This window comes from Vulpes lagopus, chromosome 1 (assembly GCF_018345385.1).
Source record: "Vulpes lagopus strain Blue_001 chromosome 1, ASM1834538v1, whole genome shotgun sequence".
Taxonomy (NCBI): Eukaryota; Metazoa; Chordata; class Mammalia; order Carnivora; family Canidae; genus Vulpes; species Vulpes lagopus.
The window spans coordinates 68531619-68556331 of NC_054824.1; the positions used below are offsets into that span (position 1 = coordinate 68531619).

Below are 24713 nucleotides of genomic sequence, written 5' to 3' on the forward strand. Positions count from 1 at the left end.
GGGCCAGCGGGAGGTGGGGTGAGGTTGAGCCTGGATTAGCCGGGGAACGCTGGGAGGCTCCTCCAGCCGCAGGGTGGCCAGAGAAGGGGGTGCGGATAGGCGAATGCACCATGCCGCTGCAGGACGACACCCTCCGAGAGGTGTGGGCCTCCGACAGGTGCGGAAGCAGCCCCACCACCCTCACCACCTCTACCTACCTGACCCCTGGGGTTGGGGGAGCAGGGCTCGGAGGGGTTGGGGAGGACAGGAAAGGGGAGGAAGACAGACTGATGCCTCTGCCACCCTCAGCGGACATGAGGAGGAAGGCCAGAGCCCGGAGGTCCAGCAGCGCCCCAAGCAGGTATGTCCCCCTGCTTGGAAAGGAGGCGAGGGGAACCTCATCTCCACTTTGCAGTAACCCCACGCAGGGTAGGCGATCTGGAGCGGGACGTGTCCCCTCTACAGCGTCTGGGGGGTTGCTTCCCTGCAGTTTTGCTTTTTTTTTTTTTTTTTTTTTTTTTTGAGGAAATGTGTTTGGGGGCATGGGATGTCCAGGGGAGAAGCTGAGGCTTTGGGGCCTTGGACGTGGCCGTGATGCATGGGAGGGGTCATTGTTCCCCACCCCAAGGAGGCTGCAGTTCCCCTCCCGATAATCCGCGGTTATTTCTGGCAGCTCAAGGGATTAGAGGGTCATGGGCAGCCGTCCGAGCCCCCCTCTCCTTCCTCTCCCTCCTCCCGACCCCGCTCCGCAGCGACCCGCCAAGGGGCAGAAGTTGAGGAAGAAGAAGACAGAGGCCCCCGAGTCCCCCGGCCCTAAAGGATCCAGGCCCCGGAGACCCGGAGGCGGGCGGGGGGCCGAGCCCGGGGGCGCCCCCCAGGGTGAGGGAGCGGGAGGGGGCGGCTGAGTCCTGGAGCCCGGGGCGGGGGGCTGAGGACCCGGAGCGGAGGGGTGGGGGCGGGCGGGGTGGAGTGGGTGGGGGCTGGGGTGCGGGCGGTGGAGAGAGCGCCCGGGACAGCCCCACCGGGGCCGAGCGGGACAGCGTCTGGGGCTCCCGGCCTGACCCCGGCCTCTCGGCTCAGCCGGCCGGTGCGGGAAGCCGCGGGAGGAGCCGGCCCCGCCGCAGACCGTCTACGCCAAGTTCCTCCGGGACCCCGAGGCCAAGCGCGACCCGCGGGAAACCTTCCTGGTAGCGCGAGCCCCGGACGCCGCGGACGGTGAGACGGCGCCGGCGGGGAGAGGAGGCCCGAGGGGAGGCGCGAAGCCCCAGGAGCAGCCGCCCCTCCTCCGGCCGCTCTGGGAGCCAAATTAAAAGTGTATTCTCTTATTCGTCACTCTGTTTTCTGGATGGGGAAACTGAGGCACGGGGCGGTTCAGAGTCTGGCCTTAAGCTAGGGGCCGGAGCTAGCCCAGATGGGTCTGGCTGGAGGTCAGTAACTGGTCAGGCCCACGGGGCAGGGGCAGCGAAGGGGGCCGAGAAGGGGAGACTAGCAGGCAGGCAGGAGTGTGGGAGGAGGTGGGGTCCCGGAGGGGGCGAAGGCCCTCCAGAGAAGGGTATGTCCCTGGACAGGACTGCCAAGCCCCTAGCATTCCCCCAGCCCCCACTCCCTGCACCCGAACACCTTGGGAATCGGCCCGTGCTTTGAGGAGGTGCTGGGCTGTTCCTCCTCCTGCTCCTGTTCCAGAAGGGGAAACGCCCACCCCTGGCTCTCATTTACCACTTCCCAGCAATCTGGGAGGACTGGGCTCCCAGATAACCTGGCCCATGCCAGCCCCCATTATGAGGGGTTTCTACCTACAGAGGATGAGGAGGAGGAAGAGGAGGACCAGGAAGAGGAAGAGGTAGAAGAAGAGGAGGAAAAGAAAGAGAAAATCCCTCTGCCACCCAAGAAGCCTCCTAAAGAGAAGACTTCTGCAGGGATCAAGGAGAGGAGGGCCAAGGCCCAGGGTCAGAAGGGTGAGAGAAGGAGCACACACACACACACACACACACACACACACACACACTGTAAAACTTGCCCTGTCCTTCAGGGGCTCAGGGGCCTCAGCGATATGAGAGTTGAGACATCAGAACACTACCCAGTGCCTGGACACAAGAGTTTTCTTTCTCTGGTGTCTTTCTCCTGATGGCCCCCAAGTACAGAGATCAATATGAGCTCCCACCACTGCCTGCCCAGGGGTCTCTGTGAGCCAGGGAAAGTGGAGGATTTTAGTTTTCTTTGTGATTTTTTTAGTGTTTTTTTTTAACTCAATATGAATTATAGTTATAATTTTTATAAAAGTATCAAAGTGATTACTGTAAAAATCAGTCAGTGCAATAAGTGCTGTGATGGTTGTCTGGCCTGGACACCTTGCCCTACAGGTACCGCAGTCTGGTCTCAATGTGAACAGGTAGCTTGGGCCTCTGTGGGAGGGACAGAGTGCCGTCTGTAGCACCTGCTAGAGGAAGTTTTCTAGGGGAGATGGGGTGGGAGCTGGGAATCAGATGTTCAGTTAGAACATCAGTTAGATGTTCATTCATTCTGTAATGCTTTTGAAGCTCCTGGTATTTTCCAGCCTTTTACAGACTCAGGATTAAAATGCAACAAGCAGAGATGCTGGGGTGGCCCAGTCCATTAAGTATCTGCCTTTGGCTCAGGTCATGATCCCAAGGTTTTGGGATTGAGCCCCACGTCAGGCTCCCAGGGAGTCTGCCTCTCCTCCCTCTGCTGCTCCCCCTACTCCTATTCTCTCTCCCTGTCAAATAAATAAATAAAATCTTAAAAAAAAAAAAAAAGTGGCGAGCTGAAGACAGACTGAGCCATCGTCAGGCCTTCAGCCTCCCTGGAAACTGAAGGAATGACAAGTGGGTGGGAAGGTGGCCTTCAGCCCCAACAGGCTCTTCTTTGCATAACCCCTATCTCCCTTTCCAGGGGACCTGGCAAGCCCCATCCCTGCACCCAAACCTCTGCGCATTAAGAAAAAGGAGGCACCAGCTGGGGAGGGGACCAAGATGAGAAAGATGAAGAAGAAAGGTGAGGCCGGTCTCTGGAAGAACATGGGACTCTGGCTGTGGGGGAGTGTGACCCTTTCACATCCACATACACAGGGTCCGGGGAGGCTGACCAGGACCCTTCGGGGAGCCCGGCCAGAGTGACAAAGAAGACCCCAGCAGCCATGTTTCTGGTTGGGGAAGAAGGCCCAGCTGAAAAAGCTCAGAAGAAGAAAGGTGGGTGACAGAGGTGCCATGACATCTAGAGGCAGTCCTGGGGGGTGGGCAGCCGGAGTTCAGCGTAGGGTAAGGAGGGGGCTCAGAGTCACAAGTCTTGAGGAGCATCTTGATCCCCACTTTAATAGCTGTGTGGCCTCAGGCAGGTATCTTAGCCTTTCTGAGTCTCTGATACTAGTAATATGGGATTACTCTTGTGTTTGTGGGGAGGGTCTGAGTAAGACATGGGTGTTAGAAGTGCTTTGCAAAACATGAGGTGCTCCACAGGGTAAGGGGTTCACAGACTTGTCCCGCCACTATGTCCAGGCATTTCCAAAGGCTCAGAAGAGCAGAAGAAGGAGGAAGAAGAAGAGGGGGGAGAAGCAGCAGGCGTGGTGACCAAGAACAGCAATCAGAAGGGCAAAGCAAAAGGAAAAGGCAAAAAGGTCAGGATCCAGAGGGGAAGGGGGCTGAGGCCCCTTCAAGGAGCAGTGGCAGGGACCTGGGGTTGGGAGGGACAAGAGTGTGGAACCTGGCAGGGGGGCCTGGGGAATGGCTTGGGGTTAGAATCTTGGCTCCCTCTCTGATGACACAATAGGACAAAGGGCACCAGCCTTGTGAGAACAGCAAAAGCAGTGGAGGGGTCACTAGGCTGGGATTGGCCCCCTGGGGGCCTGATGTTATCTGGACTCTAAGTCCTCCCCTCTGCAGCCTAACCCAGCAGACCCAGCCAGAGATGCTCACACAGCCGCTGTGAAGAGACACCCATTTTCTGTACCAGAGAGGTACGACACACAGGCAGACGGGCACATGTGCACCCCCTTGGGCAATGACTGTATGAGTTGTTAAAATATTTTCATGCTACTGTGCTAGTACCAAAGTGTGTTCTGCTGCTACCTGCCCCCCAACCCAGGAGGGCCCAACCTTCCGGCAGCTGAAAGGTTAACTCTGGCAGACAGGGGCCTCCAGCACCCTCCTCCATATGGGTTTATTAGTTAGTTCAGGAGTGGTCAGGTCTTGGGGGACTGACTCACATTAGCCAACATCACCAGATACCAATATATAAACTGAAAGGCGAGTTTCTTATCTCCAGCGGGGAATATAACCGCCGTGCAGCCTTCAATACAGTGGCCCTAGAAATTCACAGCTGTGGAAATGTTTGAATAAGCTCTGGCTTTCTGCACACTGCATTCCAAACATAGTCTTGCGTTTCCCAAGTTTCTTCTTGGAGCAGCCCAGAGTGGAGAAGAGGTGCTCACTTGCCTGCAGGCTAAGGGTCTGCTTGCCGACACCAGCCTCACCTCACATACAGTCCAAAACTGCCCTCAGCAAAAAAGGCCAACCACAGCATAATCAGGGATTCTTAGTGGCTTTCATATAGCACACACCCAGGCTGGCAGTCCCTTCTCTTCCCTACTGGGAAAGTTGGAGTTGGAATCGTGGTTTTCCCTTAGAACATGAGCATGGAGGGCACCAAGCTTGTGAGAACCAAAGGGGCTGCTGTGGGGTCACCAGGCTGGGCCAGGCCACTCTATAGGGGAATGCAACCAAACTGTTGTTTGGAGTTATTCCATGAGCAAGATAAGCTTATTTATTCATTCATTGTCTTACCTCTGTATTGCGGTGTGACAAGTCACGCCCAAAACTTGGTGCCTTAAAACCACAAACATTTCTTAATTTCTGTAAGTCAGGAATCTGGAAGGGGCTTAGCAGGGTACTTCTGGCTCAGGGTCATGAGATTGCTGTCAAGATGCTAGTTGGGTCTGCAGTCACTCTGAAAGCTTGGTTGGAAAGAGAGGATCCACTTCTAAAATGGTTCACTGTTGGTCAGCCCCGGGTGGCTCAGTGGTTTGGCACCACCTGCAGCCCAGGGTGTGATCCTGGAGACCCAGGATTGAGTCCCACGTCGGGCTTCCTGCATGGAGTCTGCTTCTCCCTCTGCCTGTGTCTCTGCCTCTCTCTCTCTCTCTGAATGAATAAATAAATAAATCTTTAAATAAAATGGTTCACTGTCATGGGTGTTGGCTGGAGCCCTCTCCACAGGGCAGCTTGAGTGTTCTAATGACATGGCAGCCAGCTTCCCCCAGAGCTCAAGTGGCCCAAGGGAGACAGCAAGGAGAAGGCACAATATCTATTATGGCCCAGCCTTAGAAGTGACGCCCCCATCCCCCCATCACTTCTGCTATGTTCCATTTGTCAGAAAGAGCAACTCTAATATGATGTGGAAGGAGACTACATGAGGTGTAAATACCAGGAGGCAGGTGGGCATCTGTGTGGCTCAGTGGTTGGGCATCTGCCTTCAGCTCAGGGTGTGATCCAGGAGTCCTGGGATCAAGACTCATGATGGGCTCCCCACAAGGAGCCTGCTTCTCCCTCTGCCTGTGTCTCTGCCTCTCTCTGTGTCTCTCATGAATAAATAAAATATTTTAAAAATATCAGGAGGCAGGGATCACCAGGACTCATCTTGGATGCTGGCTTCTACAAGCATTGAATATTTACTATTCACTGTAGTAACAGCAGTAGCTAATACTTCTATAACACTATGTGCCTAGAACACAGCAGTTCATACCTTTGGCCCCACTTCAGTTCACCCTTTGACATAGTGTCCGCATGAAAGAAGGTCTTTTGAAAAAAAAGAGAAAGAAAGTCTTTCGAAGGCTCTGGCTGGGCAGCATTTAAATCCCAGTTCCGCTTCTCACTAGCTGTGTGATCTTGGGCAAGTTGCTTAACCTCTCGGAGCTTCGACTTCTTTAGTAAAATTGGACACCTATGTCAGTGGTGACCTAAGAGAATCAAATTAGTTAATACTGGAAGATACTTAGGACTATGCCCGGCGCCTTGGTAGACTTAAATGAGTGTTTGGTGAATGTATACGTTAAGTAAGATCTGTCCCGGGTATCCAGCCCCAACCTCTGCATTTCTCAGGCGAAAAAAACTGAGTTACAGTGTGGTTAAACATGACAGAGTTAGTGGTGGAAGGAGGATTTGAACCCACGTGTCTGGCTCCAGATCCCAGGCTCTTAGCCACAAGTGAAGCAAAATAGTAACAAAGCGCCAAGCTCCCCAGAGCCTCCTACCGGCGGCAGAGCTGCGGGGGCAGCACGAGGGGCCCAAGCCACTGCAGCTGGCCTGTCTCTTGTCTTCCCACACAGAAAGCGGTGAGTTGTCCCGCCTGCCCTGCTAGGGACTGCCGAGGGCAGAGGAGCTAGTGCTCCGCGGCTGATGTGCGTTCTGCCCCGACCCAGAAGGAGGAGAGAGCCCCATCCCCACCGGTGGAAGTGGATGAGCCCCAGGAGTTCGTGCTTCGGCCTGCGCCGCAGGGCCGGACTGTCCGCTGCAGGCTGACCCGAGACAAGAAGGGCATGGACCGGGGCCTGTATCCCTCCTACTTCCTGCACCTGGACACAGAGAAGAAGGTGGGGAGGGGAGAGGTGGCAGGGGGGAGAGAGGGCAGGTGCCGGGACCCAGGCTGACCATCGGGCTGGCGGGGGTGGGGGGCAGTGGGCAGGGTGTTCAGGACACGCAGGCCTCCTTCCTCCACCTGTCTCCCCCCTCTCCCCAGGTGTTCCTCTTGGCTGGCAGGAAGCGGAAACGGAGCAAGACAGCCAATTACCTCATCTCCAGCGACCCTACCAATCTGTCCCGAGGAGGGGAGAATTTCATTGGGAAGCTGAGGTGGGGCCAGGAGGCCCAGGGCAGCTAGGGCGCCATGGCAAGTCACTTCCATCTCCCTGCGCCTGGCAGTGGCCACCACACTGGGCACTCTAGAAATGTCCCCTGGCCTGGGGCATCCCACACTTTTTTTTTTTTTTAAGATTTTATTTATTTAAAAAAAAAAAGATTTTATTTATTTGAGAGAGAGAAGGAGAGGGAGATCTCAGAGGTAGAGGGAGAGAGAGAAGCAGACTCCTCGCTGAGCAGGGAGCCTGATGCGGGGCTGGATCCCAGGACCCTGGGATCATGACCTGAGCCGAAGGCAGACACTCAACTAACAGAGCCACCCAGGTGCTCTGGCTTTGCACACTTAAATGTGCACAGATCCCTTGGAAGTGTAGTTAAAATGGCTCAGTGAATCTGGGTTTGGGGCAAGATTCTCCATTTCCAGCAAGCACCCATATGATGCTAGTGCTGCTGGACCAGGGACCTCACTTGAAATAGGTCATAAGGTCCATGAGGGCAGGGACTATGCCTGTTTCGTTTGTGGTTGAATTCCTAGCACCTGGTACATAGTAGCGACTCACTAAAACATTTAGTAAGTGAATGAATAACAACATCCAGCACCTACCCTGTGCTGACTCCCTATATGTCTCATCTAATCTTCACTGCACATCTGAGAGGTAAGGGGAAGGTGAACCCCTGGGTCAGGTCTTATTTCTTATCCTTATGTACTTAACAAACACCTATGTGAGGCCTATCTGTGTGTCAGGCATAGTTCTTCCAAATATTAACCCACTTAATCCCCTTATTAAGACCAAGTGCGGGACGCCTGGGTGGCTATGATTGAGTGCCTGCCTTTGGCTCAGGTCCTGATCCCAAGGTCCTGGGATGGAGTCCCACGTTGGGCTCCCTGCATAGAGCCCACTTCTCCCTCTGCCTGTGTCTCTGCCTCTCTCTATGTCTCTCATGAATAAATAAAATCTTAAAAAAAAAGACCAAGTGAGATAAATACTATTAGTATGCCCATTTTACAGAGGGGGGTGTTGAGGCTCTGAGAGTTTAGCCTGCCTAGGGTCACACAGCAAAAAGATGGGGCTGAGAGTTGAAGGCTGCCCAGGGTCCTTCCAGATCCAGCTTTTAAAAAGACCTCCTGAGGGGGACCTGGGGCAGGGGACATGGGTTGCTCTGTCCTAAGACACCGACACCCTTGACATAGGAAGCTCTCAAAACTGCCTGGCTGTGAGGATGGGTCTTGGAGTAGGGGTATGAGATCCCCCAAGCCCTGTCCCCAGCACCCCCCCACACACACACCCCACTTGCAGGTCCAATCTGCTGGGCAACCGCTTTACTGTCTTTGACAATGGGCAGAACCCGCACCGCGGAGGAGGCAGTACTGATGTGGGGAGCCTTCGGCAGGAGCTGGCCGCCGTGATCTATGTGAGAACCCCCCCTGGGCCCCCTGGCAGGAGCCTCCCCTTGGCATGGGCCAGCTTAACAGGATCTCCTTCCCAGGAAACCAATGTGCTGGGCTTCCGAGGTCCCCGGCGCATGACCGTCATCATTCCTGGCATGAACACGGACAACGAGAGGGTCCCCATCCGGCCGCGAAATGTGAGCCCAGCACCTCCCTGGATGCCTCTTCCTGAGGGTCCTGCTCCCCTGTGTCCCCCTTATGATCCACTCCTGGGGAGCTGGGGGGTGGGGGGTTGCCCATACCCAACTTCCTGAGCACACTCTTCACCCTGCATCACAACTTCATTCTGGAAACTTGTGGAATGAATTAGGGGGTTCTATAATTGAATTCACTGAAACAAATACAATGAGGGATTTTTTTTCCAGTTTACACCAAATAACCCATTCATATATTCATTCAATGAATGAAGTGTATATTGTGTGTATTGTATTATACACATTCAGTGTGTAAGGAGTGCTGAGTATTCTAGGTGATGGGAGGCATCAGTGAATAAAAAAGAATCTGCCCTTATGAAGCTGGCATTCTAGTGGAGGAAATGGACATTAGACAATAACTGTGATAAATAAATTGTGTAGTATGTTAGAAAGCGAGAAGTGGAGGCACCTGGGTGGCTCACTTGGCAAAGCATTAGCCTTCGGCTCAGGTCATGATCCTGGGGTCCCGGGATCGGGCCATATAGTGGGCTCCTTGCTCATCGGGGAGCCTGTTTCTCTCTCTCCTTCTGCCTGTGGCTCTCCCTGCTTGTGCTCTCTCTCTCTCTGTCAAATAATAAATAAAATATTTTTTAAAAAGTGATGTGATAGGGAAAAAATAAAAAGTTAAACAGGAGAAGGAAGATGAGAAATACGTACACGTTCAGTATTAAATACAAGGTCAGAGCAGGCCTCATTGAGGTGATGTTTAAGCAAGGAGCTGAAGGAGGTGAGAGAGCAAGCCTACAGATATCTGGGGAAAGCATCCAGGCAGAGGGAAGAGCCAGTACAAAGGCCCTGAGGCAGGATGGTGCCTGGTAGGTTTGAGGTGAGAGGTGAGAATAAGGGGCAGATAGGACCTGTATGACTGGTTTGTACTCAAACAGGAAGCCACAGCAGGGTTTCAGGAGTGACTTGATTTGACTTTTTTTTTTTTTTTTTAAGATTTTATTTAATTATTTGAGAGAAAGAGAGAGAGCACAACCAGGGGCATGGTGAGGGGAATAATAGGGAGAGGGAGAAGCAGAGTCCCTCCAGGGAGCCCGGAGCCCGATAAGATGCAGGGCTTGATCCTGGGCTCCAGGATCATGACCTCAGCCAAAGGCAGAGGCTTAATTGACTGAGCAACCCAGGGGTCCCTTGACTTTTATTCAGAAAAGCAAAGGTTGGTTGCTTGTTTGTGTGTGTGTGTGTGTGTGTGTGTGTGTGTGTGTGTGTGAAGTATAGGATAAGACGCAGAGATGTAGGGATCCCTAGGTGGCTCAGAGGTTCAGCGCCTGCCTTTGGCCCGGGGCGTGATCCCGCATCCGGCTCCCGGCATGGAGCCTGCTTCTCCCCCCTCTGCCTGTGTCTCTGCCTCTCTCTCTCTCTCTAATAAATAAATAAATAAATCTTAAAAAAAAAAAAAAAAAAGATGCAGAGATATCCTGGGGAGAGGTGTCCTCCTGCAATGTTAGTCTTTTGCTCTGCTCCTCAGCACTGCAGGTCAGTGAGCCCGGGACTTCAGAGACAGGATGGTTGGTATGCTTCACACTCTCAGTGATGTCACTTTACTGGTTCACAATGAAAAATAACCCCTGTGAGCCTATCACATATAGAAAGTCACACTGGAATCAGAGGCTTGGCAAACTCATGGGGCACAAAGCACGGAAAGCTGTAGTCTTGAGGAGCCACAGGTCACATGGTTGTTCCTTCCATGCCTGGAATAAACACACGAATGTCCCAGAGGCAGTGCCTCCCGAGTGTGTTTGGGCTTGGTAAGCACTGCCCAGAGCTGCTCTGGGTAACTCCTCATAATTTCACAGTTCATTCATTCTACGGTCATTCATTAAAGCCAGGCAGTGAAGATCCAAAATCAACACAAGTACTATCAGAACAATCCGACATTTATTGAGCATTTACTCTGTGCTAGGAACTGATCTGAATAACATTCCGCGCACTATTAACTTATTTAATCCTCACAACACCCTGTTGTGAGGGAAATTGAGGCACACAGCTGTCAGTAAAATACCAGACCTGCCCTTTAAGTATCTAATTCCATCTATTACAGCGTAGTGGGAGAAATAGTAAGAGCAAGATGTTATGGAAGGAGACTTGGAGCTAAGGCATCTAAATCAGACATGGGGTCAGAAAGGCTTCTTGGAGGACGTGATCTTGAAACAGATTCACTCTAAGCCATGAATGTGACTAGTGCCAAGGAAACTGAGGAAGGAAATATCTCAGAGCGCTATCACACAGACACCATTCCTTCCTTTGAGAAACTCTATTCCGGGACATCTTATTTTAACCACTGTTTACCTGTCCATCTTCCCGAGCACAACTGTGAGTTCCCTGTAGATCCCAGCATGTCTAGTGCCTCCTTGTGATCAGGTGCCAGCACGTGGCTGTACCTAAGACCCCCCTCGGTACCAAGGGCACAGAGCACCTACTGTATGCCAGGTGCTACTCCCCAACCCTCCACTTTGGCATCCCAGGGCGAAATCCCATTCTCACAGAGGGATGCCCTCTCACACAAGGACACCACAAAGACCAAGTAGGCTCTCAAGGATCCCCTGAAGACATACTGGTTTCTAGGCTGCACACTAGCACACATGTTCAAAGGCACACACAGGTTCCCCAGGCCCCTTCCCCTCAGTCCCAAGATGTCTTGGCCAGCCATGACTCTTCCCCTAACACTCCTCCTTGGCACCCAGGCCAGTGACGGGTTGCTGGTACGCTGGCAGAACAAGACCCTGGAGAGCCTCATCGAGCTGCACAACAAGCCACCTGTCTGGAATGAAGACAGCGGCTCCTATACCCTCAACTTCCAAGGTCGAGTCACACAAGCCTCAGTCAAGAACTTCCAGATTGTCCATGCTGATGACCGTGAGTCTCTGAGGGCTCAAGCTGGGCTGTTCCCCACCACCTCTCTCTCACACACACAGACACTCACACACACTTACACACACGGAGCTGTCCTTTATCTCTGGAGCCAGAATATCCAGGAAGGTCACCCCCTCCTGCAGGGGCATTGACACTATGCTTCCAGGAGCCTCAGATATTCCAAGCAGGTATCTCAGGGCTTCTTTCTAACATTGACCAGAGCCTGGGATAGATATTGGAATATTCTGGGTGAGAAAGACTGTGCTGAAGGGAGAGTTAATCTGCCAGAATTTAAGAAATACTGATAGCCCAACCTTTACGTGGTCAAAGAGGCTGCTGAGACTCAGGAAGGGTGGTGCCTCCCAGCACCAGCAAAGGTCTCCCAGCAACAGCAGGAGGACCCACTGGTCATCAAAATTTATTTCACAGACACACAGTGCTTCCTATGTGCTAGGCACTGTTCTCTGGACTTTACAGATACTGAATCATTAAATCTTTTCAACATCCCTATCCCCTCCAGTACCTGAGAAAGGTATTCTTATTGTCCCTATTTGGCAGATGAGACAACCGAGGCATAGAGAGGTTAAGTAACTTGCCCAAGGTGGTAGAGCTGTAAGAGGCAGAGCTGGCATGAGAACCCAGGTGGTCTGGCTCCAGGGCCCCAGCTCTCAAGCCCTTCAAGATGGCTGCCTTGTAAGGGTAGGTAATATCAAGCATTTCTGAATGCCTGCTCCATTGTCCTCCCTCAAGTAAGGTCAAAGGCCTGCCTTCAAGGAGTTAGGGAAACAAGATACACCCAGAACATAATGAAGTAAAAATGTCCCTGGCCTGGGGGAGAGGTTCCCACTAAGGTGAGGAAGTTTGGGATGGAAAGATACCTCCCAAGGGACCCTGGGTTCCCGGGATTGGCTGACACTGAGCAACTTCTTCCATCCCCCACTCCATCCTAGGGATGTGTCCCCAGTGTCACCTGTCCCAAGGCCTTGGAAAACCACTCTCCAGATCACATTTCTGGTAGAGCCTGGCCTGCAGAGATCAGGGGTATTTTTAGCAACTTCCTGTCCCTATGGATGCTGGGGGAGGTGTTGGGAGTGGGGCTGTGAACCTGGACCAGATACGGGATGGGGCTGAGTGGAGCCACTCCATAAAGTAGGGGCTCAGGGGGCTAGTCAAGGGATAGAGCCTGGCAATCTAAGATGAGACTTGGGGGCCGGGGATGGGAAGAAGGAATGAGGCCCGAGACATAAGAAAAGGATTGTAGGCTGGGGCACGTGTGACAGGTTCCTATATTTAAGTGCCTGTCATGCACATAGCCCTGGGTGGCAGAGATAAGGCAGGGTCCCTGCCCTCAGGGGCTTACAGTCAGAAGGCTGCTAATGCTGCAGGTGGGGCCAGCTGCACCAGATAAGGGGTGTATGGGTGGAGAGTGGGTAACTGAGATGGTGGCTGAGGTTTCCCGCCCCAGTGCACAGGAAGGAGACTTCTCCCAAAGTTGAGGACACTGTCTGCCAGGACTGGGACCCTAGGGGATCTTGGGCCACCCCCGCCCCTGTGTGTCCACAGCCGACTACATCGTGCTGCAGTTCGGGCGCGTGGCAGAGGACGCCTTCACCCTAGACTACCGGTACCCGCTGTGCGCTCTGCAGGCCTTCGCCATTGCCCTCTCCAGTTTCGACGGGAAGCTGGCCTGCGAGTGACTCCAGCGCCCCCAGCGCCCGCCAAGGGTGGGGGAAGGGATTCAGTGCAGGCCGGCAGGGTCCGTTCGCCAAAGCCCCCACTGAAGACGCCTCTCTCGTCGCGGGCGGCCCCCCCCGCACGGTCTCCGAGTGACCTCCGTCCACTCCCCGGCCTGGCGCTGGCCGAGGCAGGGGAGGAACTCAGACGGCGGCCCGGCAGGGACGAAGAACATCTGGAGTCGGGAGCCGCACATCTGGCCGCGGAGCCCGCCTGCGCTGCTCACCACGGCCCCCCCGCCCCGCGCCCCAGTCACTTCCTGTCCAGGAGCAGTAGTCGGTGTTGTCTTAACCCCCTCCCGGGCCGTCTTAGGGCTCCGAGGACTGGGGGGCTCGCAAGAGGCAGGTGATGCGGGAGGAAGAGCCGGCACCTACATCCCCAATAAAGCCGCGTCCCGGGCCGGCGAGCAGTGGTGGTTCAGCGCGTGCGGAGAACCAGGCGGCGGGAGGGGTCCGGAGGGCGGGCCCGGGACCTGCCTCCCCACCCCCAGCCCCGCTCCCGCCCAGGCCCGGGGCGCTCCCGCGTCCCCTCCCCCGCGCCCAGCGCCGGTCCTACCGAAACTCGGCGGGCTCGTGGTGTCGAGACGCCCCCCGCGGGGGCCCCGGGCCGAGAGGGAGGGCCCCGGAGGTCCGGGAAGAGGGGGAAAGGGAGAAATTCGAGAAACAAGCCTCTCGGGGAGAACCAGACAAACCGGGTCCGGGCAGGGCGGGCGCCGTCGCCAGGCCGGGGCGGGGTCTGGGGCCCCGGGAGTTGGGGGCGGGCTCTCGGGCGGGAGAGGGCGCTGCGCCTCGGCGGCTCGGGACTGGGTGGCAGGGTGGGTTGGGGAGCCCCGAGGCCCGGGCGCCCTGGCTCCGCGGGGCTCCTCGTGACGCGGCACCCCGACGGGAGTCCAGCCGGGTGGCAGGAGCCCCGCCCCCGGCCCCGCCCAGGCCGGAGCCCCAGACTGCTGTGGGGTCCCGGGGAGGTGGGGCCAGGCCCGGCGTGCGGGGGGCGGGTGGGAGCGTGGCACCCGCGGGCGAGCAGGGCAGCAGCCCCAGGTCGCGAAGCCGCGGGGTGGGCCGCCCTAGCGCCGACGGGGGCGGCCCCGCGCGGCCCCGCCCCGCCCCGCCCCGCCCCGCCCCGCGCGGCGGGGCCCGCCCCCTGCGCGCCCCGCCCCCTCCTTCCCCTCAGCCCCCACCCCCCGCCCCGGCTCCTCAACACAAACTTTCCGTCCCGCTCGCTCCCTCCTCCGCGCCCGGCGCCTCCCGCTCCAGCCCGGCTCATTCCACACATTCCGGCCAGCCCCCTCCCCAAGACCCCCCTTCCCCGGCCCCCCCCTCAGCTCCTCTGGGCCCGGCGGAGCGGCCCGGCCGGAGCGCCCCCCCGAGCTCGGACCAGGTAAGCCGGGCGGACGCCGGGAGGAGGCCCTGCTGGGAGAGGTGGTTTGGTTGGCTGCTTGTGGACTGGGGAGCACTCGAGGGGGCCTGGGTCCCCCCAGCTATTGTCCAGCTGGAGCCGGAGCCCCGGATCTGGGTGCCGGGAAGTTTAGAGGGAGGGGGGGAGCTCTCCGGGAAGCCCCGCCCACCCCGCCCACCCCCACCCCCCCCGCGACCCGGACCAGTCGGTCGGGGGAGGTCGGGGTGCCGAGATTGCCCCGGTGCCATCGCCTGTCCCAGCGTCCGCGTTGGGGTGTCGAGGCAGGGGTCTGGGGGCCGCACGGTTTGGAGGGCCTGCCACCGGGAGCTCGTACCCGGGACTCCCAGTCCCGGGCCCGCCGCCCTTTGGACTCCCGGCTCGCGCTCTCTCGGAGCCCGCCCGGCCCCAGCTCCACGCAGGCCTCGCGCCCGGCCTCCCGGCGCCCAGGCCGGCTGCTGCGCGCGGTGCCTGGTGGCTGCGCTGGATCGTGGAGGGTGTTAGGGGGCAGAGCTACGCGCCCAGGGCGTGTGCCCCCTGAGGGGCAGGGGCTTAAGCTTGGGGTGGAGGTTCAGAGTTCCAGACCACGGCTCTAGGAGCCTGGTTCCAAAGGGGGCTGGCTTTGGGGCCTTATTTTCCCTACACTTCCTCAGAACCCTTGTTTAGACTTTAGAGGGTTTGAAGGAGGCTTGTCCCCACCAGGACCGCCACCACCACCACCACCACCACTATTGTCTGTCATGCCCTTTATTCCTGCCTGGGGAGGGAAGGCCAAGAGTGCCTGTCTGTAACTGGTTTTCAACTAGCCAGGCCCCAGGGCAGTGTCACTGAGCCCCCACTCTATCACCTTTTTGGGAGAGTGGCCCTGATCCAGGACTCAGAGATTCTTTCTGGACTAGAGGGAATGAGGCCTTGGGGGAGGGCTTCTCAGGGGGCACCTCCCTTTGTGCTTTCTCTCTCTCTCCAGGTAGAGGCAGAACCAGGTCAGGCCTGGACTTGTAGTCCAGGAAAGCAGGGAATGGGGGTAGGGACTGGACACAGCTCTAGGGGCTGGAGCCCATGGTGGCTCTTATGTATCCCGTCTCATATGGCCTGGTTCTATGTATACATATTCCACCCCAGTGCAGGGGGCCGAGACACCTCCTTAGCTAGAATGTCGGGGCAGCCTGGGGCAAGGAGGAAATCCACAGTCCCCCAAAGTTGGACATGTGGGCGGGGGGGGATTATGTTCTCTCAGTTCCAGATTCTTGTAGCTCTTTTTCTAAGACCCTCCCCCAGGAGGGTGTCACTCCAGGACGTGGCTCTGTGGTTTTCTGGATCCCTGCTCACTCTGTGGGCAGGGGATTGACCAATGTATCTTCTAGGAATAGGCTGTCAGGTGAGGGTGACTTCAGGGGCCCTGGATGCCCCCTCCTCAGGGAGAGACTAAGAGCCAATGGGATTCTCAACTTCTAGAGCCTTCCCCCCTACCTCTCCCTAGTGAGGGAATAATAATGCTAATTAGTGCATTGGGGCTGGGGAATGGCTCTGTAGGATGGTCAGTGATCTGCAGGACAGGGCTGTGTGTGTATGTGCGCACGTGCATGTCCATCTGTCCATCTGTGTCTGTCTCCGTGCTCCCACCCTTGCCCTCAGGTTTGCAGAGCCTGTGCCTTCTGCCAGTTGAAATGTTAGAACCAGAAGGCGACCTCTCAAAGAGGGAGTCAAGAAATTAGAGATCTGGTCCCAGCTGGGCCTTTAAGTACCTGTTGTCATCCTGTGCCTCAGTTTCCCTGCTCGGAATGACTTCTCAGGTCCCTTATCTCCGAGCTCCTTTCTGAGTCTCAGCCTTCTAATCAGTGGGCCTTCCTTCTCCCATTATGGAACGTGAACCTGGTGAGGTCTGGAGAGGTGAGTGGGTGATCAGTGATCTGAGGAAGAACATGAGGACAAACCAGGGGGTGACTGAGGAGAGTGTGGCTGAAAAGGTTGTGGGTAGCAGGTAGCCAGGGACAAGAAAGCCAGGTGGAGCTGGGGGACCTTGCCCTCTGAAGTGGCCCCGGGGTCTGGCAAGGCTGGCCCAGGTGAATTGTGTTGAGAGGTCACTTGGATGGCCTGCCCCCTCTGCCTGAGAGAGCCCCACAGGGCTCAGTGTGGAAGCTGGAAGGGAACCGAAGCTGTCAGTCCTGCCCGCTACCTCCCTTAGGAAGGGATGAGGAGCGGAGGGGTCCACCCACAGTGAGGACGGTGGGGGAAGGCTCTGGAGTACCAGACCCCAGGTTGCCAGGGAGCCATGAGGGCTCTAAATGCTGCAGCTTACCACGGCGGTAGCTAGGAGGTGGCCGTCTCTTCTTCCCACGTGGAAGCTGCAGAAGCGTGAGGTCCAGGTCTCTGTGGACCTCTCATGGGCCCTGGGCCCATGGTGGGAGCCTCTCTGGTCAGAGGTCAGCAGATCACACTCAGTCCAGTCCTCAAGGCCTTGCCCTGCCCTCCCCTCTGTCCTGGTGTCGCGCCAGCCTACATTTGTCTGCAGGAGAGGTGCTGCCCCTTGGGGGGAGGATCTGAGAGGGGCAAGAAAGGAACTTCACCTGTCCTCGAAGGTCCCCCAGGAGGCCAGAGAATCCCTGTCCCTTCACAGGTCCCCAAAGCCTCAGCCCTTGAGGTTTCCTAGAGTGCTGATTGTTTCCTGTGCTCCCTGCCAGGCCCGAAAGGACAGGAAGTGATAGAGGGAAATGAGAGTGCAACCGTGTGTGACGCTGGATGTGTGTGAGAGAGAAACTGAGTGGGACATTCTGCGTGGGTGACACTGCTTAGGGGGGTGTGCGTGTGTGAGAGAACCGGCTAAAACCAGTTTGTGTGACTGCATTTGAGGCTGGACTTATACAGGAGAGAAGCTGTGTGTGGCACTGCCTGTGACTTTATAACACTGGTGTATGTGGCTGATACTGTCTGTACGTGGGAACCACCATGAATGACGTGTGTGTGTGTGTGTGTGTGTGTGTGTGAAAGAAGCTGTACTTGTGCATGTGAGTGGCCATCTCGGGGGACATGGCTTCTGAAAGACCAGCAAGTGAGCCTATGTCTGACCCTAGAGAGGATCCTGTTGCTCTGCGTGTGAGGGATGCAGTGATTGTTGGATACTGTGTGTGTCAGAAGCAGAATGGGTACCATTCTGTGTGATGTTCAATGCTGTGGTGTGACAACTGTGTGTGTGTGTGTGTATGAACAGCCTACGAGGTGGCCTCCGGTTTGTAGGAACTCTGACGGGCTGCGCGTGCGACTGTATATGACTCCGTCAAACTAGGACAATCTGTGGTGTGTGTGAGGAGAAAGCACTGTGACGTGGTGCTAAGCATCTGTATGAAATGCAGAGTGGGAAAGAAGGTGTGTAGGTGACCCTGAGCTCCAGACCCTGCCCTGCAGCCCCGCACGTCAGAGGATCTGCGAGGTGTGCCCGAGACTGGCTTCTGTGTGAGCACTATCTGTGATTGCCTGAGACCGGAGGACAGTGTGGGTGACAGCCATCAAGGCTGGGCCAGGCATGCTCTGTCATAAATTTGGGGGCTTCTGACCCTGATGCCTGGGGCATCCATGTGGAGGACCATGAAAAAGATAACTGTTAAAAACAGAGAAGTCCTTAACGCCACTCAATGGTGCCCTTAAAAATGGTTAAAATGGTAAATTCGATGTTAAGTGTATGTTACCACAATAAAAAGTTTAAAAAGGAACAGGATAGAGATGCAGGTAACTGAGAATGTGCAGGACAGTGGCTGGGCGGTTGAGTGTGTACTTGAGAGAGGAGGGCTGCAAGGAAGCCCGTGTGTGTGTGTGTGTGTGTGTGTGTGTGTGTGTGTGTGTGTGTGTGTTGTAGAGGACACTGGGACTCTCATAGTGGTGGGGGATTGGCTGAATGACTGGTGGCAGCTCAGCAGGTGACGCAGAGTCCCAGGGGCTGGGGCGTAGGCAGGGTGAGGGGGGACCAATGGGCATGTCAGTGGACAACTGTGAAACCCGCTTTACCAAGTTACCCATTGGTTGCCGCCCCCACCCATGAACTGGACACCTGGCCTTCACTGGGGTGGGGCAAGATGAGACAGGGAGTGCCTGGCTGGCTCAGTCGGTGGAGTGTGTGACTCTTGATCTTGGGGTCGTGGGTTCGAGTCCCATGTTGGGCATAGAGATTACTTAAAAAAAAATGAGACAGCATCTGGGCAGTGGGCCTTTCTCTCTGCGGAAGTTTGAGGGCTCTGAGATTCTATCTCCCACTTTCCTACACTGGTGGGGGGTGGCAGTGACAGTGAGGATGAGCTTTGGACAAGAAAGCCTAGGGGGGTGGCCTGCCTCCTCTGGTCCCCAGGAAGCCTGTACCCTGAGTGTGGGGGTGGGTGGGTGCAGAGAGTCTTGATTCCCAAATTGGAAGCACATTAATAAGTGGGAGAGCGGGGAGGAGGCCTCCCCACCTCCCTCCTAGTGGGCTCTGCAAATTGCTTCCTCCTGTAAAAATCTCTACCCTGCTCCAGGGAGGAGGGTACTCCCTCCCCAGCCTGGCAGGGTGTGGCCACTTGGCAGGGTCCCTCAGGGGTCCTTGTGCTGGAGGCAGACACCATCCCCCTCCTGCCCCCTCTCCGGTCCCACCCGGAGCATGGCTACTTCTAGGGTGGGAGCCTCTGGCAGCTGGAGAACAGCTGGCCCCGCTTTGGGGGCGGGTGAGAAGGAAGAGGGGAAAGGCAGAGGGGGTGGGGAGATTCCCTTCACCCTCATCAACTGCCCTCCCTGTGCTCAACCCCCTGGTGGGTCAGCCCAGCCCAGGAGATTCGGGATGCAACTGCTGATTTCACTAATCCTCTTGCGTTTTGAGTGGTGTTCTCATCCCAAATGAGAGCACTTTGGGGGGCTGTGGTCCCTGCTGGAGTGCACAGCTGCTGGCCACAAGACCCAGTAGGGTCACTGGGCTCAGTGTGTCTCCCAGGGGGCCTGATTGGGAAGGGGGAGTGGCAGGGGGACATTGGGACGACACTCACCTGCCTTATCTGCATCCCTGTCCAGGGCAGAGGTCTGGGGGAGCCCAAGCTGTCAGCCTCTCCCCTCCCCTCCCTTGAAAGGGAGGTGTAGGGCCAGGGGGTCTGGAGGCTGCAGGGCTTGGGGGCTGGTGGTGGCCTAGGGCCCCTGCAGCTGCCCAGCTCTGGCCTCCCTCCCTGGAGCTGTCCAGCCAGTTATTCTAGCAGTTTGGCCCCAGGGCGGGGAGTGGGCAGCAAGGGGCCCCTTCTCTCCCCGCAGGGGGGCCCCCAAGCCTCCTTGCTCCCTTCCCTGCCACCGCCCAGAGGCACCTTCTGACCTCAGAAGGCTGAGGGCTCTGCAAGAGGCGAAGCAGGAATGGCTGGTCAGAGTGCGGGTAGAGGCGGAGTGGGCCACAGGAGGCCGGTGGCCTGTGGTAATAACGGGCCTCTGCACACCAAGACGGGAGGTGGTCTCTACGGGGCGGAACAAATGGGACAGGAGTGGGACATCCTGGCTCTGGCCCTGCTGGGGCCCACCTGGCCCCCAGCAATGGCTTCCCTGTCACTCCTTCCTTCTAGATCTGCTCTGAACTCTGGGTTTTCTTGTCGGCTCACATGCACACACACTCTCTCTCTCTCTCCCTCTCCCCCCTCCCTCACTGCCTGACTTTATCTGACTTTATGGATATGCCCCCTTCCCGCCCCTTTAACCCCCCTCCACTGTGTGCCTCCCTCTCTCGGGATCTGGGTCTCTGTCTGTCTGGGTCTGTTGGTCGTGATACCCGCCCCCACTCTGGATCCAGCTCTCTCTCTAGCACCTTCCCTGTCCTGTCCGCCTGCTGCTCTCTGGATCTCTCCTTCTCTGGGTCTCTCACTGGAAGTGAGGGTCTCACTCCAAGGTTTTGTGGGGGGAGGGGTTTACCCCTTATTCTCTGCCACTCTCTCGTCTCCCCGGTCTGTTGTCTTTTTGCTTGCCTGTCCGGGTCTGTCTCCCTGTCTTTACCCCACCCCCAGACTCTTCCCAGCCTCCAGCCCTCACCCCTCACCCCTCACTTGGGCCCTCCTCCCTGTCTCCCACTGCTCCTGGTGGGCCAGCCCAGCGCACAGAGGTTCTGGACGGTGGGCGGCTGCCCCCCTGCTCTGTAGGGGCTGGATGGGACCCTGCCCTGGGCTGGAGCCACCTTGGCCCAGGCCAGCCTGCAGTTGTCTGAAGGGCCAGGCCCGAAGCTGGGTCCCCAGGGCGTGAGGGCCGGAGGGGAGGAGGGTGGGCACACACCAGTCTCGCGGCAGGAACTGGGAACACCAGAGCCTCAGGCCGACCCGAGCGCTGCAGCAGGATAGGGACCCAGTTCAGGCCCCTGCCCGGTGCAGCCGCCGCCCGCCTTGCCCCCTGGGTCTGTGCGGGCCCCGGGGTACAGACACCCTCACTGGGGTCTCCATCCGGGCACCGCGCGGCACACCTGCTCCTGTGCCTGGCCGTGGGGGGCGGGGGTCACCCGTGGGGCCCCTGCCTTGGCGCCCCCGCCCACAGGACTGTTTCTAGAAAGCGCGTGTCGCCTGTGCCCCCGAGCGGCCGAGGGGCGGTGGTCCCGCCGGTCTGGTGGGCTCTGGTGGGCTCGCCGCCACCCCGGGCTCCCCTCCCCCCGCCAGCTGCCGGGTCCCAGCCGGGCCGCCCCGCCCCCGGCCTGTCCCGGCTCCCGGCCCGGCCGTGTTCGCCATATTTGGCCACAGCGCTCCTGCGGGGGGCGGGGCGGGGCTGACATCACCCCGGGAGGGGGGCGCCGCCTGGGAGAGGGGAGGCCGCGGGCCGGGCCGGGGGGCAGCGCAGTTGCAGGCAGCGCAGTTGCGCTGGGAGGCCGGGGGCTGCCCGGGCCCCTGCACCGGCCTCGGGCCCGCTGCTCTGAGCGAGGCCTCGGGCCAGGATGGCGGGGAGATGGGTTGAGGGCTCCGCTGGGCGGGGTCTTAGAGCCTGCAGCCCCCTCCTGCCGCCCCTCTGTCCGACCTGCGGGGGGCGCTGCGTCTCCCCTTGGGCCCCCAGAGGCCCTGCGCGGGCACACTCAGCCCTTGGCCTGGGATGGGGATGGGGATCCGGGAGCGCGGCCCTCTGCCTGGCCGCCCTCTGCCGTGGGAGAGCTACTGCTCCTGCTCTCGGAGGCCTCACAGAAGGCTCTGGAGGCGTGGGGGGCCCTGCCCTGGACCCCACTGGGCCGGCTCAGGGTGGCCCGGCCTCCGTCCTCGTCTCAGGTGGTGAGGCCCTTGGGTGGGAGTCGGAAGCCAGATCGCCTGGGCTCGCAACCCGGAGCCAGCCCTTGCAAGCTGTGTGTCTGACATGTTGCTTAACCTCTCTGTTCTTTGCTTTCCTCATCTGTAAGGTGGGACTAATAATAGTCTCTACCCCATGTTATTGTGAGGATTAAATGACTCAGTGTGTGTAAAATCCCAGAACAGTACCTGCCATATGGCAGGTGCCATCATTAGAGCAATAGTCTTAGCTCTGTTTCCATCTGACGATTCAGGCCCCCCCGGGCCGCTCCATCCCATGCCACTAGTGACCCTCGTCAAGCCTCCCTAAACAAAACAGGTGGCCCCCTGCAGAAGACCCCTGCCCATTTGGCAGGACCTGGAATTCTTGTCTGAGAGGGTAGAATTCCCTTTCCTGGCTTCAGAGGGGTTGCCCACCTCTCGGCCCTCCCCACCTCCCACCCCACCCCAGGTTCCCCTGCAGACCAGAGCAAAGTCCTTGGATCTAGCCATCTTGGGCTCAGAGGCTCCCAGGCCACTGGGCATGCAGGGTCTGAGGCTGAAGGGGCTTGGAGGGTGAGCATTGGGGCTGTGTGTGTTGGGGGGACTGCCGGGTGTGGTCTGAGTTAATAACTGAGCCTGGCGTGTGCAGGGAACTCAGAGTTTACAGAGCCCTGGCCCATCTGCAATGTGGGCCAGGGCAGGGGCGGGCGTGTGGGTGGTTTATGGGCTGCTGTGGGGCCGGGAGGTGCAGGAACAGGAAGTGGGATGGAGGAGCCGGTGGGGTTGAGCAAGGCTGTGGGCCAGGCACCTTCTCAGCTGCTCCCTTGCCAGCCAGCATCGCGCCCTCCATGTAATTCCCGGGGCAGTCCCTGCCCCGTGTTTAGTTTCCTTGGCAGGGTTCCTGTGAGTTATCTTTTAGGGAAGTCAAAACCGCACCCTTCCTGGGTCCAGGGCCCTCCCCTTCCTACAGTGGGTCTTCAGCAGGAAGATGCTAGGGGAAGAGTGAGGAGGGTGGGGGGTCCCTGTTTGGGGCTGCCGATGGCAGGAGGAGGAGCTGGCAAAGTCAGAGCCAAGCAGGCCCCTCTGAGAGGAAGGGCCTGAGAGCTGTAGAAACACCCACCAGGCCCTTCTATGTTTTTCCACTCTGCTCAACACGATGCCTATGGCAGCAGCACGACTTTGTGAGCCTCAATTTCCCATCTGAATAATGAGTATCAGTCCTTGCCCTCCCTGCCTTAGTTTTGAGGATTAAATGAATATGCACGTGCTTAATCTTCACCAAAGGGCCGCGTAGATATGAGGTATTATTGTTGTTACTGATCACCAGCGGTCCTGCGTCTTGAGGGTTAGGAGCCAGGCGTTGTGGTTGGTCCTTTGTCATGATCTCATTTAATTTTAACCCTTACAACCTCAGGCAGACCTTCTCCCCATCTCACAAAACCAAAGCTCAGAGAGGTGGTGTAGCTCATTCAAGGTTGCATAGCACTGAATAAGTGGAACCCCTGGTGATCCCCACCCCACCCTGGAGCACCAGGCCTTGGAGTGGGCTATTGCTCTGATCTAGGACAGCCCTGGCCCTAACCCCTCTGTGTCTGCCCCACAGGCTCCGGCTGCCCAGTGGGCTCAGGCCCAGAGCCCAGAGCAACCAGCACAATAGCGTCCAACAGCTGGAATGCCAGCAGCAGCCCCGGGGAGGCCCGGGAGGATGGGCCCGAGGGCCTGGACAAAGGGCTGGACAACGATGCGGAGGGCGTGTGGAGCCCCGACATCGAGCAGAGCTTCCAGGAGGCCCTGGCAATCTACCCACCCTGCGGCCGCCGCAAGATTATCCTGTCAGACGAGGGCAAGATGTACGGTGCGTGTGGGGAGACACAGGGACACTGAGGGGCAGGAGGAGGCGGCCAGGCCCTCCTAGGCCCCTCCCCCTGCTCTCTGCCCCCTCACCCAACCGGTTCGGTGAAGTCTTCGAGGCCGCCAGCCTGCCATGGGCGAGTCTGGGCGTGTAAGCCTGTGTGTCTGGATCCTCATAAACAAGCCAGGCTTGCCCCCTCCGCCAGATTGGGGCCCACACCTTGACACCCCCGTCTGCTCCTCCTCTTGTCCCCCTGCTGGCCTGCAGGTTTCAGGGTGACTCAGTGGGCATAGGAAACTGGGTCAGTGCTGTGTGCTCTGGGCTAGGCCTGAGAGAGGGTCCCTCCCTGCGTGTGGGGAAGCCCGAGGAGTGGCAGCTGGGGTGTCCCTCCTGGCCAGTTCCCTCCAGCACGTGGGTGTGGGGCAGGGGGGGCCTTGCTGTGACTAGGGCCTGCATTAGGAAGAGGCCTGGAGAGATATGGGGGGTCCTGCATTCTCAACCCCCTCCCAAGTCTTTCCTGCTCTTTTGGCCCACTCTCTGCTACCTTTCCCATGTGCCCCCAGAAGGGAATGTCCCCCTCTTGTCCAGCCCCGAGAGGGTTCCCCTGGAGATGCATTTTTGGGATGACTCAACCCTTTGGAGGTTGGGAGCTCCTTGCTAGCTCCTTCCAGTCCTCCCTAACAGCCTATGGCCGAGTGGGGCAGGCCCTCAGCCTGTGGCATCCCAGGGGCCGATACCATGGTGGGATGCAGGAGGGAGCCGTTGGCTCAGTGGTAAGGGCTGCCGGGTCCCTGTCGCCATCTTCTATGCCACGCACACCCCTAGCCCCAGAGCCCCCTTGTGGGGCAGGCAGATGTTCCAGGATGCTTTCACGGGGCAGGGGCTGCCTCCAGGATGGCCAGGGCAGCCCCACGAGGTATGTTTAGACAAGGCGGAGGGAGTGGGGTGGAGAGGGGCAGGCAGGAAGGGAGGAGCAGTGGGGCTGGTTCTGTCATCGAGGAGGAATTTGGAGAATGTGGCCCTTCTGGGGAGGTTATGGGGTTGGGGGGCTGAGGGCCTGGATTTAGGGGCTAAAAGGCATTGGCTAAGCATCTGCCAGCATCTCACAGGGCAGGAGAGACACTGGCCACCAGGGACATGGGGGTAATAGGCTCAAGGACACAGGGA

The 24713-nt window shown here is 57.8% G+C and overlaps 2 protein-coding genes across 5 annotated transcripts in view; both read left to right on the plus strand.

Annotated features, from left to right (window-relative positions):
* On the plus strand, positions 1–13869 carry TULP1 (TUB like protein 1). Of its 4 annotated transcripts, XM_041763682.1 has the most exons (15): positions 1–157; positions 289–340; positions 732–858; positions 1060–1194; positions 1779–1934; positions 2890–2991; positions 3066–3185; positions 3492–3610; positions 6317–6322; positions 6410–6580; positions 6727–6839; positions 8144–8258; positions 8334–8432; positions 11180–11351; positions 12912–13869. In XM_041763682.1, the coding sequence occupies exons 1-15, from the start codon at positions 111–113 to the stop codon at positions 13043–13045; spliced, it is 1668 nt and encodes a 555-aa protein (XP_041619616.1). In that variant the 5' UTR covers positions 1–110; the 3' UTR covers positions 13046–13869. The 4 variants fall into 4 exon arrangements, with proteins under 4 accessions (XP_041619616.1, XP_041619608.1, XP_041619632.1 ...); XM_041763674.1 differs by having other exon boundaries at positions 11180–13050; XM_041763691.1 differs by having other exon boundaries at positions 52–157; positions 653–858; positions 11180–13050.
* The window catches only part of TEAD3 (TEA domain transcription factor 3), a 22093-nt gene continuing 10810 nt past the window's right edge, over positions 13431–24713 (plus strand). Inside the window, exons 1-3 of the mRNA XM_041748210.1 lie at positions 13431–14030; positions 14150–14459; positions 23298–23549. Of these exons, the coding sequence (XP_041604144.1) occupies positions 13431–14030; positions 14150–14459; positions 23298–23549 (1162 nt within the window). The remainder of the gene's footprint in view (positions 14031–14149; positions 14460–23297; positions 23550–24713) is intronic.